This window comes from Aquila chrysaetos, chromosome 5 (assembly GCF_900496995.4).
Source record: "Aquila chrysaetos chrysaetos chromosome 5, bAquChr1.4, whole genome shotgun sequence".
Taxonomy (NCBI): Eukaryota; Metazoa; Chordata; class Aves; order Accipitriformes; family Accipitridae; genus Aquila; species Aquila chrysaetos.
In genome coordinates this window covers 1853197-1871229 of record NC_044008.1, presented here as the reverse complement: position 1 = coordinate 1871229, position 18033 = coordinate 1853197, and the positions used below count along the sequence as shown (strand labels likewise).

Genomic DNA, 18033 nt, shown 5'->3' with positions numbered 1-18033 from the left:
CCAGAGCACAGGACTGGTTTCCAGAATTTGGCTTTACTTCGCAGTACAGAAATCATTTGGAGCCTTCAGGAGACAGGAGAAGCACAGGCTCTGTCATATCGATACCGCAGTGCCGTTTGGTCCATCCGAGAAGCCACCAGGGTACAGAAAATACTTCCACATCTTGCCTGCTCTGTAATTTGTTCTCTCAATTTTATTAAGATTAAAACACAAAGGAGCCTTAGGCACAGCTGTGTCCCAACCGATGTAAACAGTTTTAGAAGCTTAAGTGGAGGTTAAGTTCTGTGCCCAGAACTAAGCCAACATTTGCTGCTACAATAGATGTGGGCTTTGTCCATAATACAACTTGCCACAGAGTTAGATTGATGGGAGAGACTTTAGGGATGCTGTCCACAATAATGGAGTGCTCAGTTTCTATTTTCCTTGATAATCAGGTTTGAGTGACAACCGTCACATCTACTAGCTCACCAGAAGCACATAATTGTGAAGGATGTTTACAAATGATTAAAAATACAAGGTAAGACACAGCTGTCAATGAGTTATTTCAAATCTGCACCAACGTCTACGTCTGCAAAAAGAAAAAAAATAAAGTTCAGTCTGCCTTTCGCTTACGAGGTTAGTCATTAAATCAGTCAGTAATTTGCCAGATTCTGGACAGCAGCCCTACTAGAATGAAATAATTAACACATGATATCCAAAAGGGGAACATTACCAGTGCAGTACTCTTCAATCTCTCAGAGATGGGATTACAAAAGCAGGCCTTACAATATTGAATTTCGTACAGTGTTCATTAAGTTCCTTATATATTCATATTAGCCGATTTAAATTTCTCCTAATTAGAGATTCTCATTACTGCTGCTCCTCCTCCCCATAGATATCATTTTTCTTGCGTTTCATCTCTTCGAAGTCAAACTCTGATCCCATCATCCTCTTATAAATATCTTTGATGTCATCGCACGTCGTCTCAAAGTGAGTGGTGGCGTCATAGGTGCGAGAAATGAAGATCTGGAAAGAGAAGCGGCCGTTTAGCATCGAGCCTCTCTCCTCGCCCCCTCAAACACGAGCTCGGCGCTTACTAACCTGGCTTTCGGTTCCCAGGTCGGTCGGTGCAAACAGGTCGCTGATGCTAACGAACCTGCAAGGAGAAAAAAAGAGCGTCAGAATGGTTTTAGAGCATCGCCGAGCATCAGTATTGGTGCAAGAACGGCTGAATTAAGGGGTATCGCTCTGCCCAGTGCGTAAGCAGTCAAGGTGCAGAGGAAATTCAGAGTTTCAACACCTCTTTGCAGCCAAACAGCCTTCAGATCCCCGCTGCCTTCATGCCTCAGGTGCAAGCGCTCGCAGCAGAGAGGCGAGAGGGGGGCTCGTCAAGGGCTTACTTCTGCTCGATGGGCTCCAAGAGGTCCAAGGCCGGCTTGATTTCCTTCTCTGGGTCCGCGGTTTCCACAGTAGTGCTGGCAATAGCGATGTACTTCCCCTGCGCTGCCACGTTGTGCGCAGAGGAGATCATGCAGACGTAGATATCTGGGGAAGCACATCGCGGCAACGCGTCAGTACGCGCCAGGCAGGCCAACGGCCCGGGTCAGGCCTGCCTCGTCCCAAAAGCTGCCTCTAGCTTGCACGCTCACGCGCCTTTTCCTGCTCCCCAACACTTTGTACCTCCTCTTAAGGCCACGCCTGAACGAGTTCCATCCTTGCCCTGCCGTCCTACGCGCTCTCAGTCTCTTGGCTGAGGGGCCTGGACACAAGCAGCCCCGTGAGATCTCCAAAATTCAGTTTCCTGTGGCTTTGACGGCTCCTGAAAGCCAGCGGGGTCCCCAGCAGGCAGCCCACCCCTCTGTGTAAGGACGAGGAAGCATTTCCCCCCGCTGCACGCAGCCCTCGCCCCCCCTCCCAGAGCAGCCTCGTGCTCCTCACCCACTTCTCCCAGGTTGGGGCACTTCCCTCGGCGGGTTCCTCACGCGACTTTCCGACCACGGGCACCCCGGCTTCTGCCACCTCCCGCACCGCTGCTCTAAACTAAAGCACGGCCTCGCTGGGGCCTGAAGGATTTCTGGACGTGAAGTCTGCCACAGGAGCATTTCCCGTTTGATTCGCGTCTCTCCGGGCCATCGGAGAACGTGTTTGGTGTGAGGCCGCTTAACGACCACCCTGCCTCAAAACCCAAGAGCGACGAGACCCGCGCGCGCCCCGGCAGTCTCCCCGCTCTCCACGCACCTGATTTTCGGTTGACCTGATTCTGTGGAATGATGATCTGGCACGAGTTGGCATCGTTTGTATTCTTGATCGGGTGGCTCAAGATGCAGATTACCCGAATCACTTGGCCGACCTTCGTTACGCGGTCCGAGACGTAGCTGGGGTCGCAGATGAGCTGTTTGCAGCGAGCAACCTGCAGAGACAGACGGACCTTGAGCGACCACCGCGCGGAGGTGCGTACACAGACAGACACAGGCCGGGAACCGGCTGATTTTGAGGAAAACCAAGAGTGGTTTGAGGTGGCTGTTCCTGCATCAGGTTCTTATTTCACTGCCAGCAGCAAGCTTCAACTTGGGCAATCAAAATCTCAGTGCATTACTCTTAAAAGGCTACGTATAGCTGCATGATCAATTGCATCTTCCCCTTCATTCAGTGCGCAGTTACGCTCTAACCCCTACAGAGTCCAGTCCTTCCAGCCTAGGACTATAACTTGCCGCAGCTAAGGCTGAACCAAACAGATAAGAATGGACCAGTTTGCATTACAACTCATTTTTACAGTAATAGTTTAATATTTGACCAATTTAAAACCTCCAGGCCCCCTGCACTTGGGCACGTCAGTCTATAGCATGGATTACCACCTCCACTGCTAGCCAGGACACGTCACCCCTCCCCAGAAGGGACACGTTACCCTACCAGCAAGCGCTAAACTGTCCTGCGAAGCTCCCGCTCCAGTTGGGAGCACATTTATAGCTTCTAAGCAGCTCGCAGCACTCTCACTAGCTTTATATTGCCAGGTTGAGAAGAAGCTGCAGAAAGGCTGCGTGCCAGCTGTCTCAGCAGCTAATACTTAATGTCAAGGGCAGAGCTGGTTTCATACCCAGGTTAGACACAAGCAGGCAGCTCCTTTCCAGTTTAGCCAGCCTGATTTATTCAGAAGACAACCTTGCCAGCCCATGGAGACTTCATTCCAACTCCTGGAGTAGGACTACTGTACTGCACTCCTCACCATGAAAACATCAACATGTCTTAAGGAAGTTGGCACGGGGCAAAAAACAGCACTGGCCAAGCAGTTTTGGTCCTAGGGCTCTGATGAGGGTTTTCGCACTGCATTTGTTCAGATCGATGACCAACAGCCTCAATTTTGAGACGCAAGATGGGGAGTGGGGAGTAAGGAAAGAACTGGAAGGTACCGTACCTCCCCTTCAGACTTCACACCAACCACTTTGCCATTTTCTATCACAATCTCTTCAATGGGCTTGTTCAGCATGTAGGTGCCTCCATATATAGCACTTAGCCTGCAAGAGTAAAGCCACTTCAGCATGTTCCACAGGTGTGCGTTTGGTTTTTAACGGCCCTTCCAGCCCCTTGTTTCTGTTCCACTTGGACAAACCACACACTAGACAAACTGCTTCAAAATACACTGCTTAAACATCTACGCAGCAGATGCTGTCTGCTGTTCTTTCGGCAAGGCATCTGCTGGTATTTCCAGCAAGTTATAGGCAAAATTACATCCAGCTAGAAAGAATCTGCTTGGTGCAACCCAGACAGTCCTACAGTGCAAGAGCTGCAGGCTACACCACGTAGGCAAATCCAACCTCTTGGATAAATAAGATGCTGCAAACAGCATCTCTGAGCAAACCCAGAACTATCACCACTAACAGCAATCGCAGTAAACAAGCCTGGAAAGAAGCGACCTCACATGGAGGAATTGCTTCTTGATTAAGACAGCGAGAGAACCATTAACGACCACAGTATTTTTAAGAGGTGTCACGTTCTGGAAGCCTGACCACTGACTCCACGTATCTGATCCCCCACCAGGTGCCAGAGTAGGGTTGAGAAAACACCGGAGTCCAAAACCAAGTTCTCACCTTGCAAATCCCTGGGGCAGCTCTCCAAGGCCATAGAGGGGATAAAGGTACGGGCTTTTACCGTATCTGGCCAGTGACTCGCTGTAGAGCTTAATCCTGTTGATTGTTTCTTGGCATGGTTGATCTAGATAGCTGGAGAGGGCAGTTACATGATTTGCAATGTTTCACAAACCAAGACTTACAGCAGAATACACTCAGAGAGCAAAACATTTACTTCCTGTGAAGGTTTCCTTCCCCACGCTCCAGCGGCTCCTGCCAAGTATTTCCCTGGAAGTTCCCTTTTAGAAGCACTTAGTGTCACAAGGGGTTTCATTCAGGAAGGAGATGTTTCATTAACCCCAGGAACCCACAAAGTTTACATATCCCCTCAGCAGAGGACCCAGTATTTTAAGATTCATGCAGCACCCAGGGACAGAGACACTTTGCGATACATCCTACCCTCAAATCACAAAGCCTGTGCTGTAAGCACCCAGCACCCCAGCTGATTTAGGGGAGCAACTGAACCCACACTTACTCGTCAGTCCTGTAGAGTGCGAGGGCATGGCCAGTGAAGTCTATAACATCTTGCCCCAGGTCAAACTTCTTATACACGTCGCGCATGGTGGTCTTCTTGGGATCAACACCTTCGAAAGTTCGGGGGTCGTTCTCATCAAAGTTGGCAACGTACACTAGGAATTTCCTGAACCGGCGTTTCTCAAACAAGCCCATTAAGCCTAAAAACAAGGTGTTTTGTCAGAACTCACATCGCTACTAAATGGCTTTTCCGTTGCCACAGAGTATCAAGAAGCAGGTAAGAACTGCTGAGTGTTTCAAACATCACTCCATAACCTGGAGTTTGCCCCTGAGGGCTAACCAAGGCTCTCTGTTCAAGCAGGAGACAAACATCTGCCAAACCGGTCCGCACTGACAGCCCTCCTGGTGTCCCAGACCTCAAGAGGTGGTACGGCCAACTTTTTTCAAGGCATGGCTGGAGGCCGAGATTCTACACACTACTCCCAGCTGGGGGAAAGCTTGGAGAGCAGTTTCCACTTGGCCCGGTGTAAAGCCCAGCCTCAGCTTCCCTAAGCAGGGACCTGTGCTTGGCATCTACCAGACTTAACATCATCAAAGTGTGGTGATGAAAGCTCCAACAAAGCAAGCACCGGGCTCTCCTGCAGCATCCCCAAGGAACAAGCAAGTGCTGCGAGCATCAAAACTTCAAACGCGAGATTGGACAAGGCACCATTTATGCGTTTTAATTTTCTACAAATTGGAGAAGCAAGACTGGACTTGCTGAAACATGAAGGCAGAGACGGCACCAAAGGCACCTCCTACTTCTGCCAGCATGAGTCTCTTAAGCACAAGACCACTTACGAGACAGCACATGGCCAAATTGAAGGAACAACCGATTACTTCACAGCAAACAGGAATATCTGCCATGAGGGAGGCTCCAATGTACAGACAAGCTACGTACTTATTTGCAGGAGTCACTTTATCATGAGACTCTTCAGAGATGCTACTAAATACATCCAGCATCTGAAGCTAATGGACTGCCCTCTGCCAGCTCCTAATGTATTTCACTACACAATTATGAATGGTCGGTAGTTTTATCTGAAGAGTGAAATTTAAGTAGACAACAATTAAGATTTGAGCTAGGTGCCACACGTTGGAATTAGTCATCCCAATTTGCCTGCTGACAAATGTGGCAACATTTTTCACACACACGATTCCATCCAATAAGGACCTGAAATTAAAACATTTATGGCAGAGCTGGGACCATAAGCCCCAAACGTAACCTCTCGAGGAAGTAAAATACTGCCAAATTCTCACCAGATGAGCCATAGAACAGGCAGCTTGACTGGCTCCATTTGAAAGCTCCAAGAAAACAGTAACTCAAGGCTCAGGAAGCCCAAGACTCACACTGCAAGTGGTGTTTGAAGTCAAATGAGATGCAGAAAAATCCTATGCTAAGCACAGCTTGTTACCAAGGTGGAGTCTACACACAGCACGACGTGAGAAGCGTCAAGATTTCTTTCCTACATGAGCACAGAATATCCTGAAATGTGGGTGGCAGAGACCTGTCTTGCCTTTGTTTAGAGATGGTAGCCTCAGGAGGAAACAAAGCAAGGTGTAACTACTCACTGGATGCCAAGGCTTCCGCCTCAGTGGAAGGAACTTTGTAGATCTTTCCTCCCTTGTAGACGAAGCTCCCCTCAATCACCTTGAAGTCTAAGTAGCGAGTGACTTCTGTGTAGAGCAGCATCTTTACCAACTGACCTGGAAAGGAGGTTTGGCACAAGTCAACCAGCTGGTCTGTAGCCAGAAGCCAAGAGGACAGTGCTTCTCACAAGACAGACAGTTCTTCCAACACAGCAAACCCTTCAACAGCAGCACCACGTTCAACCCACACAGCCCTTACACCTTTGTGGAACATACGGGGTGTGGCAGATACTCACTAGTGCATTATGAGGCAGTTTCAAGGCTCGCTCACAGGCAATTAACAGCTTCCTTTTCAGTCCTGTGGTTTCCATCAGTCCTCTGAGTAAAAGCCATCCTGCAGCATGTTAATCCGCTGCAGAACACTGCTGCTCTGCTCCCTGTAGTTCATTCACACTCAACATGACAAACAAGGTCATGTCTTTGGACGGCAGCAGCTCCTCTTCCTCGCTATTCAGATCTAGCACAGCCTGCATATTAGTTGTCCAGCCAACTTACCACAAATTAACCCCTGGCCTGCGAGCAGCTAGTGTCACCATATGCCCACTTACCTGTCCCCACGCACTGTCACATCCCCAGAGGGATGCTGTCCCTGAGAAATGCACCACAATGCCTGCGCAAACTGAAAGTAAGCTGAGACTAGAGTAACCAAACCTTGACTGGAATCTATGAAGTCTTCCACTGCACTAGCCTTGAGCAAGACTGGCCCTACACAACACATCTATCCCCTCGTGCTTCAGGGACAGGAGATTCCAGTAGCAAGCAGTTGGTATTTGGCAAAGGGAGTTGCCCCTGAACTTGGTTGCATTGATAACCACTTCACCGATACTGGATTTGGTCTAGAAGACCCGTCCCAGTACTGGAACACATAGATTAAAGAATGAGGATTTGTAGCATCAGTAAGGGACAACAGAGTCTGCAAGCCATAAAATAGGAACAAAAGGAATTGACAGTCACCATGGAATCAACCGTTTCTTCCTAAGCCATGGAAGAATAACAACGCACGAATTCATGGCATTAACTTTGGCTAGAAATGCAAACACATTAAGAGAGGATGTTGGAAAACGGACGTTCAAACCTTCCAGACATGCCATTGCTGCGCACTCCAAGCTGGAGCCATCTCCTGTGTTTGAAATGCCCACAGCCAAAACGAGTCACGGAGCAGAAGCCGTGGTGCTTCTGGCATAAAGGCATGCAGATCAGCTCGAGTGAGCTTTCCACAGCTCTTTGATTAATGCTTCAACAAGTTCATGGAGAGATGGCTGAAGGGCTGTTTATTCGATTACAGCACTGAACACTAGCCCAGGCTAAGCTTACAAGGCAGATTTGGGAGCTCTGTATCGCTTACCGTTAGCCATAAGGAATTTTGGAATTAGGTCCACATTCCAGTCTCTTCCTCGCCCCATAGATTCTGGTGGAGTTCCTGGTAGATTAAACCTTTTGTAGAGCTTCGGAGAGAATACAAAACTTATTATAGCAGAGGAAATATCTATGGGTATAATTTCTCCCACACATGTACACACTTTCCACCCCCACATCTCCCCAGCTGAACATAAGCTCTTCACAGCAAGCTTTTGGCCAGCTTTTTAGCTCCAGTTTGATTTTTGATGCAATACACAATGCACATCCAGTAAATTCTTACAGTAAGAATCAGGCAGCGTTATTCTGCTCATCCAGTCTTTCTTCCTCCAAGGCTTAAAGCTTGGGAATTTATGACCTGCTGAACCGAAATACTGCTTAACATAGCTAAAGGTAATCTGATCAAAGTGCCTACTTCAGGAGAGGGCAGGCTCCTCCATATACTTAAATCATATTCCCCAATATAAATATTTAACCCAGTTAAGCAGTAAGGAGAGCGATGATTTCCTGACATCTGATTCATCAGCCACCCTAACAGCTTTAGGGGTACACAGTCACAGGGTGCAAGCAGTAACCAAATGAGATGGCACCTATCTAGCTGGAAGTGACCAAGTGACCTATCTAGCTCACAGACCAAGGACCAAGCGTAACATCAGGGCACAAAGAGCACACAGCATTTCTTAGGCCAACGTTTGCCAACAAGCGTGGCAGTAGCAATTTAGCCGAAGAGTTTTAACATCAAACTGTCGGGCATTATACCTCCGAATGATCGCTCAAGTGCTGCACGCTTGAATCTCGGCTGGGAACTACAGAAAACAAGTGCTTCTACCAAGTATAAACATACACACTGTTTTCTCCCCCACTATTATCTGGTGTGGAAGTGCCATAAAACATTCTTACTCAAAAGAAACCCTTAGGAGTAATTACTTCGAATCCACCCCTAGGATAGCTCGAAATAAAGCCCCCTTTATGAGCCTGGGGAGGACACAATAGGCGGGTGTCAACCTCCATACTTACATCCTCCAGGGGTGTAATAGATGCGCTTTCCCCTCCATAGTAAGAGTTACGATCCATGTGAAGGACCTTCTTTCCATTCACTGACATGATCCCAGAGAGGATGCATTCCTACAGACAGAGGAAACGAAAGGATGCAAGGGACATGTTAGTTGCATTTGAGCCATTTTTCCTAACGATGCTCTCTCAAAGAGCATGTTCAGACAGCCTGCTGCATGCCTAGATTGGAACGTACCTGCACAGTCCTTTGAAAACAAACACACCAGTTGCCTCACTCCACAATTAAGACATGCATGCTGAAAGACTTCTATCTGAGACAGATTAACCCCTTGCTAGGTTTGCTGTCTGCTCTGGGCAGGCCAACCAAGAGGTTTTAACTACACAACCACCACCTAATCAGACCTCCCCTGAGGAAGCTTCTGGGAAGTTCATACATTTGGGCCAGATTAGGAAAAATCTATACTCCTAAACCACCAGCTATCAATTTAAGGATGTCCATAGAGAGGCAGCACCCTCATTTATGGGCGACAGCAGGAAATCTTACCCGGACTTCAGTTAGTCTCCGCAAAACCTCAGTCGCTGGTATTTGCCACACTGGGACATGCAAGAGAGTCAACAGCTACTCTTAGAAGGTAGAGGTAGCATAAAGACTAGATTAAGCCGTTTGGGAGCTTTAACAACTCAGTAGACACTTCAGTATCCTTGCTATGTACCCAGTGAGATTAAAAACACTGAGATTACTTTGAGCAGCAGATCAGCTGCTATGTCTGAACGCAAGAGGCTGAAACTAACCACAGAGGAACACAGGTTGTAGTTTGCAGAGCCAGCTAAGGACTTGCACAGCTAAATCCCCATTAAAACACAACTTTGCAACTAACCTGGTCACCAGCTCTGGCATTCACAAGCCAAAGAGTCTAACAAAAACTTGAATACTTGCATGTTTAGGACTGCTTATTGTGGAGGTTTTACTGATCTTTCTTGCTCTGCCTCAACTCTCTCCAAAGGCAGAATTACATCTGCAATTGAGTTCATGTTCACCATCAGCATTATCTAATTTGTAGGTCCCGGCCACATGTCACATTATCTTTCATTCAGCCTGTAAAACCCCACATCCAGCTGCTGAGAGATGCCACTGCTGCACATCTGCTCGCCGAGGAGCGGAGGAGCCGTTCCTTCAACAAAACCAGCAGCTCAGCCCTCCTGGCAGATATCTGTGTCTCCGTGAGATCCTTCGTGTTTACTCCAGATGCATCTTGCCCCACGGAGCGCTCGGGACTCTCCTCCTGTGTCACTTCCCCCCTGCTGCGGCGTGTAGGAGGCTTATTTTAAACTAAGTTATGGCAACGCTGACCAATACAGGTATCGGTTAGCGCACTCAGCCAAACCACAGTTATAACGCAGAAAGTCTCCCACTGTATATTGTTTGCATGACTTGCAAATCCTAACTCTGGTAAATCCTTGGTGTAAAGGAAGCTTTTAAAATCATCTTCAAATTCACCAGCCAAAGACCAACCCACGGTAAAGGCAGCTTGCACGAGGGGTTATTTTGTTCTGAAGTGTCTCAACATCTGTAGGTGCCAGGGATTGCTGGCGTGAGGACTTGCTGTTCTTGCGCTTCCAGGTGGCAACGGGCAAATCTTCTCTGCTGGGAGAGCAAGGCAATGCTAGCCAGCCTGTTACCCACCAGGATGCCATGGTAATTCAGCCAGGGCCCCAAAGAGCAAAGCTAGAGCTGCCTGCCTGGTGCACGGCAAGAATGGGATGCTCCAAGTTTAATCCCTGAAGTCGTGGGTGATTTAAAACACAGTGCCCACGAGGCTTCACAGTCGCCACACGGATCCTGAACAGAGTTAGCCGCAGTACTTCCCACGAAACCTCTCCATGATCCACCAGCTGCTCCTTCCTATGCCATACCATCCTCCACAGGCTCCAGATCCCTCATGTCCTACAAGGCCCCTCCACTTTTTCCAGACAGGCTGAAGCAAGCAGAGACCCTTACAGCAGACACAGCTGCGCCAAACCCTGTGTTAAGACACTACTCAAGAGCACCATGAGCCTTACAAGGCTGAGAAACCGCACAAGGGAAAGTATAGGTAGCTTTTATGGTGTCAGTTAAAACATGAATGATTTACCACAGGCAACGTGGGACTATCACACCAAGTGCATCACCACTAGCCAGCGTGATTTTCTCAGTTAAACCAGATTTCACACAGCTCTACGCCAGGGCTCTGGTTTGACTCTTTGCCCTAACCTGCAGTTTTATTCCCCCTGGAACATCTTCCAAAACCCTGGCTCAGCAGCTCTGCCAGATGGTGGTAAAGGACTGACAACGTCCATGCTGGAGCTGAGCCACGAGGAAGCCAACCAGGATTTCAAAACAAAATAAATATCAATTGGAGGGATGAAGTTACAGTAAAAGCTGCAGAAGCTACATTCTTCGGTCCAGATGTCAGCTGATTTCCTTCCTCCATTTAAGGAAACTTCAAAGCATTTCTTGCTCTATCTTCTCAGAATAGTGCACCCATCACTTCTCAACAGGTTGCCTGCCCAAATTGCCAGCATCCCCCTCGAGCAAATTTGGGTATCAGCAGAAGATGTAAGAGGTCTTAAGTACCTTTTCAATCTTATTTCATACCCATTAAGCACCGATATGGGCATCGAGGTGGAGGTATTACGATACTACTTTATCCAAGGCTCATTTAACATATTCATTATATCACCCAGGCTCCTGCAGAGCCCTGAAGCATTGAAAGCCTGTGCAGGCCTTTCACCATCGCTTCCTTTCACAGCCGATGAGGCAACGGCACGGTCATAAAACACACGAGATGCACAATAGATTTATCCTCCCAGCTCAGCAATTCCTTTCGACGGCTGCGCTGGCTGACCGCTGCCTATACCCATCCACTGGTGCGCTAGTCTGCGTCTAGGAACCGCTTGATATGTCATTATGTCGTTTGGGTCAGGGAGCGAGGAAAACAAACAGCCTGTACCGATAAGGGAAGGGCTGGAAACAGTTTAGACTGCAAATAAAAAAGAGGAAGCGTCAGAGTTCAAATCTGCGGCTTTCTGACCATATTATAGACATCAACACTGTGCAATCGGGGTAAAACTGAGCAGCTGCTGACAGCAGAAAGGGCACCAAGACGCAGCAGGGAAAGCTCCAGGTTACCAGCCGGGGCCGAACACAATCTTCGCGCAAATTACAGTCACGCTGTGCTACTATAATCCACAGCTTCAGGTTACGATAGGCTCCCAGCTCCCGAGAGCTCGCATTGTGTTGCTGAATGAATGACAGAGCAAGTCTTACAGCCATCGATGTTGTCTGCAGCACAGCTCAGCCACTTCAAATGGCCGGAAAGCACAGAACCAGAGCGCAACGCACTTCAGAAACGTAGAGACAGCACATTCGATACAAATCCATGAAAAGAAAAAAAAAAAATATAGGAGTAAGGGGTAACGCAGAGGTATTGGTGTTTCCATGCTTGCTTAAGACCATCAGCTCTTCCCTCGCTTGCATGAACAGACCTTCTGCACACAAAAGCCTTCAGGAATCAAGGGAAGCAAGTAGGTTTACATGGATTTTCTCCAAGTAGGGCGGCAGTTCAGAAAGGCTCAGACTGACCGATGGAAACTCGGTCCATCTAACAGCACTGAGGGGAGGATTCTGCGCAAAACATTTTGCAAAATCCCTTAATTTTCGAGACCGGGTTCTGGCACAGCAAGAGCTCTGTCTTAGAAAGACAGGGCCGGGCCATGGTGAGCAAGAAGTTACACACAGCTCGTTAGTATCGCCCATTCCACCTCTAGCATATGTCGGCTACATCTACCACACTGGAGTCCCAACAAGCAAGACTCAAAGCTCTGCTTAGCCATACAAACTGCAAAAGCAATTACTCACTGCACTTGAGCAATCCCCTCCGCTACCAGGGGATGATGCAAGGGACAGTGACATTCCACTTGGTCCTCACAGTCACTTTCACGTTCTTTATTTAGGCTCCATAAGCAATGAGGCCTGTGCCTGTATGATTAAATATATCTTGAACCAAAGAGTTTGGCTACTCTGCTTCTATAGAAAGTGAATGTGTATCTCTGTGATGGATTTATATAGCTTTAATGCAGTGAGGCAGCTGGCAGGTAAGAAGCTTAGTTCAGCGCACTGGTGCCTGCAACGAGTGAAAACCCAGCAAGAACATGGTGTTCATCTACTGGGGCTAAACAAGATAGTTTAATTATGCCCAACATTCATGTCAAATAACCCACATCATCTGGAGCACAGAAAGCAGATAATGAGCGCCTGTCAGTGGGCACAGCATCCCACTCCCAAATGTCCCGGTGAGCGAGTGCCGAGCCATTTCCAGGCCAGAGAGGTGTAAATTAAGGTGAACTGAAAAGACAAGTCTGAAAATAAAAACCCTAGGTGTTCTCCAGCCTGCTGATTACCGCACCAGATTAAAAACAAGTTTGTGCAGTAGGTCTGGAGAAAGATGCTGCCTAATCTGCAATGCACAACGCACCTAGCAAGCCTAAACCAAGGTTCTTAAAGCTATTAAGACTTGAGCAACTTGGAGAAGTCATTCCCACCAGCACCTCCAGGATACAGGAGCTGGAAGAACTACCGGCTCTCGTCCTAGGGCAGCCAGACCCACCACCACCAGTGCTTTGCAGATTACCTGCCCTGTAGTTAGCACACACGGCCTAACACTTCACCACCGCTCAATGCATGGAGGGATCGGGAGGAACACACTGCTCTAGTCTGAGCACTGTGAAGTTAATTATACCTCGTGTAAGTTTGAGGCTGTCATATCTGGATTGAAAATGCGCTGGGATTATTTTTCCCCATACTGCTAAGATGTATCTTTACAAGCTTGGCACTGCAATGGGGTCTCCAATTAGCAGACATAAGGGAAAAGCTGAAATATTTTGAGTGCCAGTAATCCCAGTCCTAAAGCTGCCTGAGCTCTTCATTACTGGTTGAAAAAGAGATTAACACCTGAAATATTGATGTTGCGCTTTCAGATCCATCAAAAGTGGAATTTATGCATGCACTCTTGTGCATTTACATAGCGGTGGCCCTGCAGACCCAACCAGGACGGCCACTGCAACGGATGTATTTGAGGCTCTTTTACCAAGATTCCGACCATTTATTTTTCCTCTTTAAACCAACAACTGAACTTTCACTTTGGAAAGAGAAAGAAAAAACCCTCCAGATCAACAGCCGCTCCCTGCCTCTCCCAGATGGTCTGGATTACAGCTATTTTATGGGCTTTGTACAAGTTCTAGTGATGGATGCTGGGACGAATCAATCGCTAACTCTCATGGGACAAGACATAAGATGGGCACAGCCCAACAGGTAGCCTGGCAAAGAGGCAGAGCACTCGAGTATCTAGCAAACAGGACACCCATTTAATCTCATTTTGTTCAGGCATCATCAAGATGGGTACTTGAGATGCAAGTCAGGCTTTTCAGAGAGGAGACACAAACTCCCTGAGCTACAACAGTAGCCTGATGGGACTCCAATAGTATAGTCCACTTCTGCAAGGACCAGCTTTAAGGAAAGGGTGGTTGAAAACATCAGCAGAAGTTTCATGACAGTTCAAGGCTCTTGGGAAAAGAAGAGAAACAACTGAATGTGTTTACGCAGCGTGTTTTCCAGTTCCTTTTCCTCAGGAAGCAACCTTCAAGCTTCCAGTTTGATGCCTCATCTGACTGCAGAGAGTTCTGTAGCCCAGCCTGAACCAGGCTCCAGTCCGACACTATTCGCCAGCCACAACGGTTGAGCCAACACTGTGCATTTTAGGATCGGAACATCCTGGCTGCACCAGGACCTCTGGTTTCCATTCACTTGCTTTTCCACACAAGCTGCTCAAGTTGAGATGGAGTCCATCCTGTTCTAATTGGTATTTCAGGGGTAAAGCCTGCACATCAGAAGGAAAATAAGTGCTCCTGCACGCTCTCAGGCTCTGGAGTTTGGTCAGCACACCTTAAAATACGGCCATAATTTATTCCTTTTAACTCAACTGCTGATCATTAGCATTAGCTTGTCTTAAAAGTGATTTCACAAGAGGCCTTTTGTCAAATTTACATTGGCATTTGTCAGTTTGAGATTAAGCATGGTGCTTACCAACTTGATACCACAGCTCACTCTAAAGCATAAATTAACATTTTAATGGAGCTCAGATCTATTGGAGGCCCCTTCACTAGAAGCTCATTATATTTCACCTCCCCAAAAGTCTGTTTCCCTGCTTTGGTGAGCCAGAGACAGGTTTTAGGACAGACTGCAGCTTTCCCTATCAAAGGGAAGAAGCTTTTGCCTTGTAAGTCACTCCTGCTACCTCAAAGGAAGAGCTTTTAGAGAAAAGAATGAAAGCAACCAGGAAAGTTGGGTTTACCCTAGGGCAGCAGCTGGGAAGACGCTCCCACACTTTGCACATTTTCTTTGTGCCACATCCTGGTTTTGTTACCATTATTCCCTTACTCGAAACAGGGGGATGATAAACCAGATCTGCCTTAAGCAGCCGTGCCCCAGTCCTGTGTCAGCAGACATGATGCCTTCACCACTGTGGCAGCCCCGTCAATCACAGCACCAAAGCCACAGTAGGAAGCGCACATATTTCTATTTACAATTACCATCAACAGGGGAAGTGGGGGAAATCCCTCACGGCCAACCCCAAAGATATCTCTTTGTCTAGCCACCTCTCCCGGTTAACAGGAGGAAACAAAAGCAGGAAAGGCTATTTAACTGCGAGGAAAAGCTCCTCTCCACCATATTGGATTTTCTTCTCCCCTTCTTCAAACAATGCCTCTTATTTGTAACCTGCAATCCACCCTTCAGCCCCTACTAAACCCACAGCGGACAAACTAGCAGTGTCCCCAGCCATCTCCCTGCTTCGAAGGAAGGCAGGAACCAGAAGAAATCCCCACCAGCAAACCTGATGGGCAGCAGCACTGCCATTTCTTTTTTTTTTTTTTTTTTTTTTCTGCTCGGCAGCCTGCAGCGCGGGCTGCATCCTCCACAATAGGACAAAGCCCCACCATGGCTCATCCCCCTCCCTCCGCCGCACCCCCAAGTGCCATCAGCTGTCAGCTTTCTTCAGGGATGACCGAGATGAAGCGACAACGCAGGAAAGGATTTTTTTTTTGGGGGGTGGTGGGGGGGGGAATCAGACAAATTTGACAGGCGTGCAGGGCTCGCCCGCCTCCCCATCCCCCTCCTGCTGCAGTCAGGGCTGGATGGAGAGCCGAAGGCTGCAAAGGCGGAGCGGGGATGGGGCGGAGGGGGGGGGATGGATATAACCAGGTCTGCCTCCACCCTAAGCCAGGCTCGGCTCCGGGGAGGGCACGGCTCCATGGACCTGCAGCCACCTCCGGTTTTGGGGATGAAGTGAAAAATAAAATAATAATAATTAAAAAAAAAAAAAAAAAAAGCAAGCAATAAATCCCCGTTGGCGTTTTATTGTCCGTCGTCCCCCGCCCTCCCTCCGCTAAACAACTGCATTTCCTGGGGCCTCCCACAGGCAACAACGCCGCGGACCAGGGGCCTCCCGGGAGCTGGGGGGGGACCCAGGCGGACGGGGGGGTATGGTGGGGGGGGTGACATCCAAACACGGGGGTCTATTATAATCATAAAAACCAAAAAACAAACCAAAAAAAAAACCCAACCAAAAACACAGAACCCAGCGCGGGGGTCTAGTTAGGGAGGGGGGGAAAAGGACGCAGGTGGTCGACCGGGGGATGGGGGGGGGGGTGTAGTGATGGGGGGTGCTATGATAATTAGATGAGAGATGGGGGGAAAGGACCCAGGTGTCCCGTGGAGGGGGGGGGGACGGGGGGGACACCAGAACGCAGGCACCCCAGGGTAATATTTGGAGAGGGGAAAGCAGGAACCCAGGCACCCCAGCCGGGGGTGGGGGGGGGGGGGGGGGGCTGCGATGATGAGGTGACAGGAAGAAAAGGACCATAAGGTCCCGGGGGGGGTGTGTGCTAATCAGGTAAAAAATTGGGGAACAGACCCCAGCATCCAGGGGAGGGACCCGTGTACCCGAAGCGATGGGGGGGGGGGGGGCGCTGACCCCCCCCCCCCCCCCAGGCGGCCCTACTCGGGGCTGTGTGAGTGTGAGGGGGGGGAAGGTGATAGATGGGCAAAAGGACACCGCCGCCCGAGGGGGAGCGGGGATCAGCACCCGTGTGAGGGATGGGGAGGGGGACCAGAGGCAGGCAGCACCTAAGCACCGGGATGAGGGGGCCGGGGAGGGGCGGGGGGGGAGTCAGGGCAGGGCGGCGTCCGACCCGCGGCAGGCCCGAGGCCCAGGCGGCGGCTCCTCCTCACCGTGAGGCCGGTGCCCAGCACGATCACGTCGTATTCCTCATTCATGGCGGCGGAGGGGAAGGGAAGAACGGGGTGCGGGGGGGGAAAAGCGTCTCTCGGGTCTCTCTCTCTCTTTCTCCGCCGGCCGGGGCTGAGGCGAGCCGGGCGCTGCGGGAAGCGGGAGAAAATGGAGCCGCCGCCGCCGCCGTGAAGAGACCGCGCCGGGAGGGGGCGGAGCCGCACCACCCCCCCGCCACCTCCCCGCGCCTGCCAATCAACGCCCGGCGCCGCCCGCCATTGGCCGGCCTCGCCGTCGCTAAAGGGGGCGGGCCCCGCGCCGCCGCGCCGACGGCGCTGCCACCGTGGTGGGGCGGCGGCGGCGCGCATGCGCGGTCCGCCCGCTCCCCTCCCCTCCCCTCCCCTCCGGGTTCGTGCAGCTCCGAGCACCGCCGGGGCCGACCTCGACGGGCAGGGCGCGCGCGGGCACGTGCCTCGTGCGCGAGGCGGGGGGGGGGGCGTGGCGGCGGCCGCGTGCAGGCGTGCAAGGGCCGGGCGCGCGGGCGCGCCGCGGTGGCACGGGAGCACGCGTGAGCTACGCGCCCGTCGCGCGGTCACGCGTGTGCCCGTGCAACCGGGGCCGCCCGCGCGGGCACCCGCTGCACACCCGCGCGTGCCCTGGCCGCACGCCCACACGACGGGTGCGCGCAGCGGGCGCGCACGTGCGCCGCCGGTGCAACGGGGCACGCGCACGACGGGGGCACATGGCTCACGCGCGACGCCTGCGAGTGCGCAGAAGGGCGCGCGGGCGTGCAAAGGGTGCGCGGGCGTGCAAAGGGCGCGCGGGCGTGCCAACAGGCGCGTGCACGCGGGTAGCAATCGGGGCGCGCGCGCGCCCCGGTTGCACGGGCACACGCTTGACCGCGCAACGGGCGCGCGACGCCTACGTCCACGCCTGCGCAACGTGCACCTGCGGGCGTGCAAAAGGGCGCGTAGGTGCGCAGTGGGTACTTGCATGCCCGTGCGCGCGTGTGCGAGGGGCACCCACGTGGCCCGGGGTGGCTTTGACACCCGTCGGCACCCCCGAGGGCGCAGGGC

At 50.7% G+C, this 18033-nt stretch overlaps 1 protein-coding gene across 1 annotated transcript; it reads right to left on the bottom strand.

Moving 5' to 3' along the window:
* Window positions 1–14: 14 nt before the first annotated feature.
* GDI2 (GDP dissociation inhibitor 2) lies at window positions 15–17188 on the bottom strand. Its single transcript, XM_030013716.1, has 11 exons — window positions 16960–17188; window positions 8637–8744; window positions 7609–7708; window positions 6186–6320; window positions 4579–4777; window positions 4065–4196; window positions 3392–3491; window positions 2218–2389; window positions 1380–1524; window positions 1081–1135; window positions 15–1005 (listed from the first exon to the last, which is right to left on the bottom strand). Exons 1-11 carry the CDS (start codon window positions 17002–17004, stop codon window positions 850–852), a joined length of 1347 nt encoding a protein of 448 aa, XP_029869576.1. The 5' UTR covers window positions 17005–17188; the 3' UTR covers window positions 15–849.
* Window positions 17189–18033: the final 845 nt, after the last annotated feature.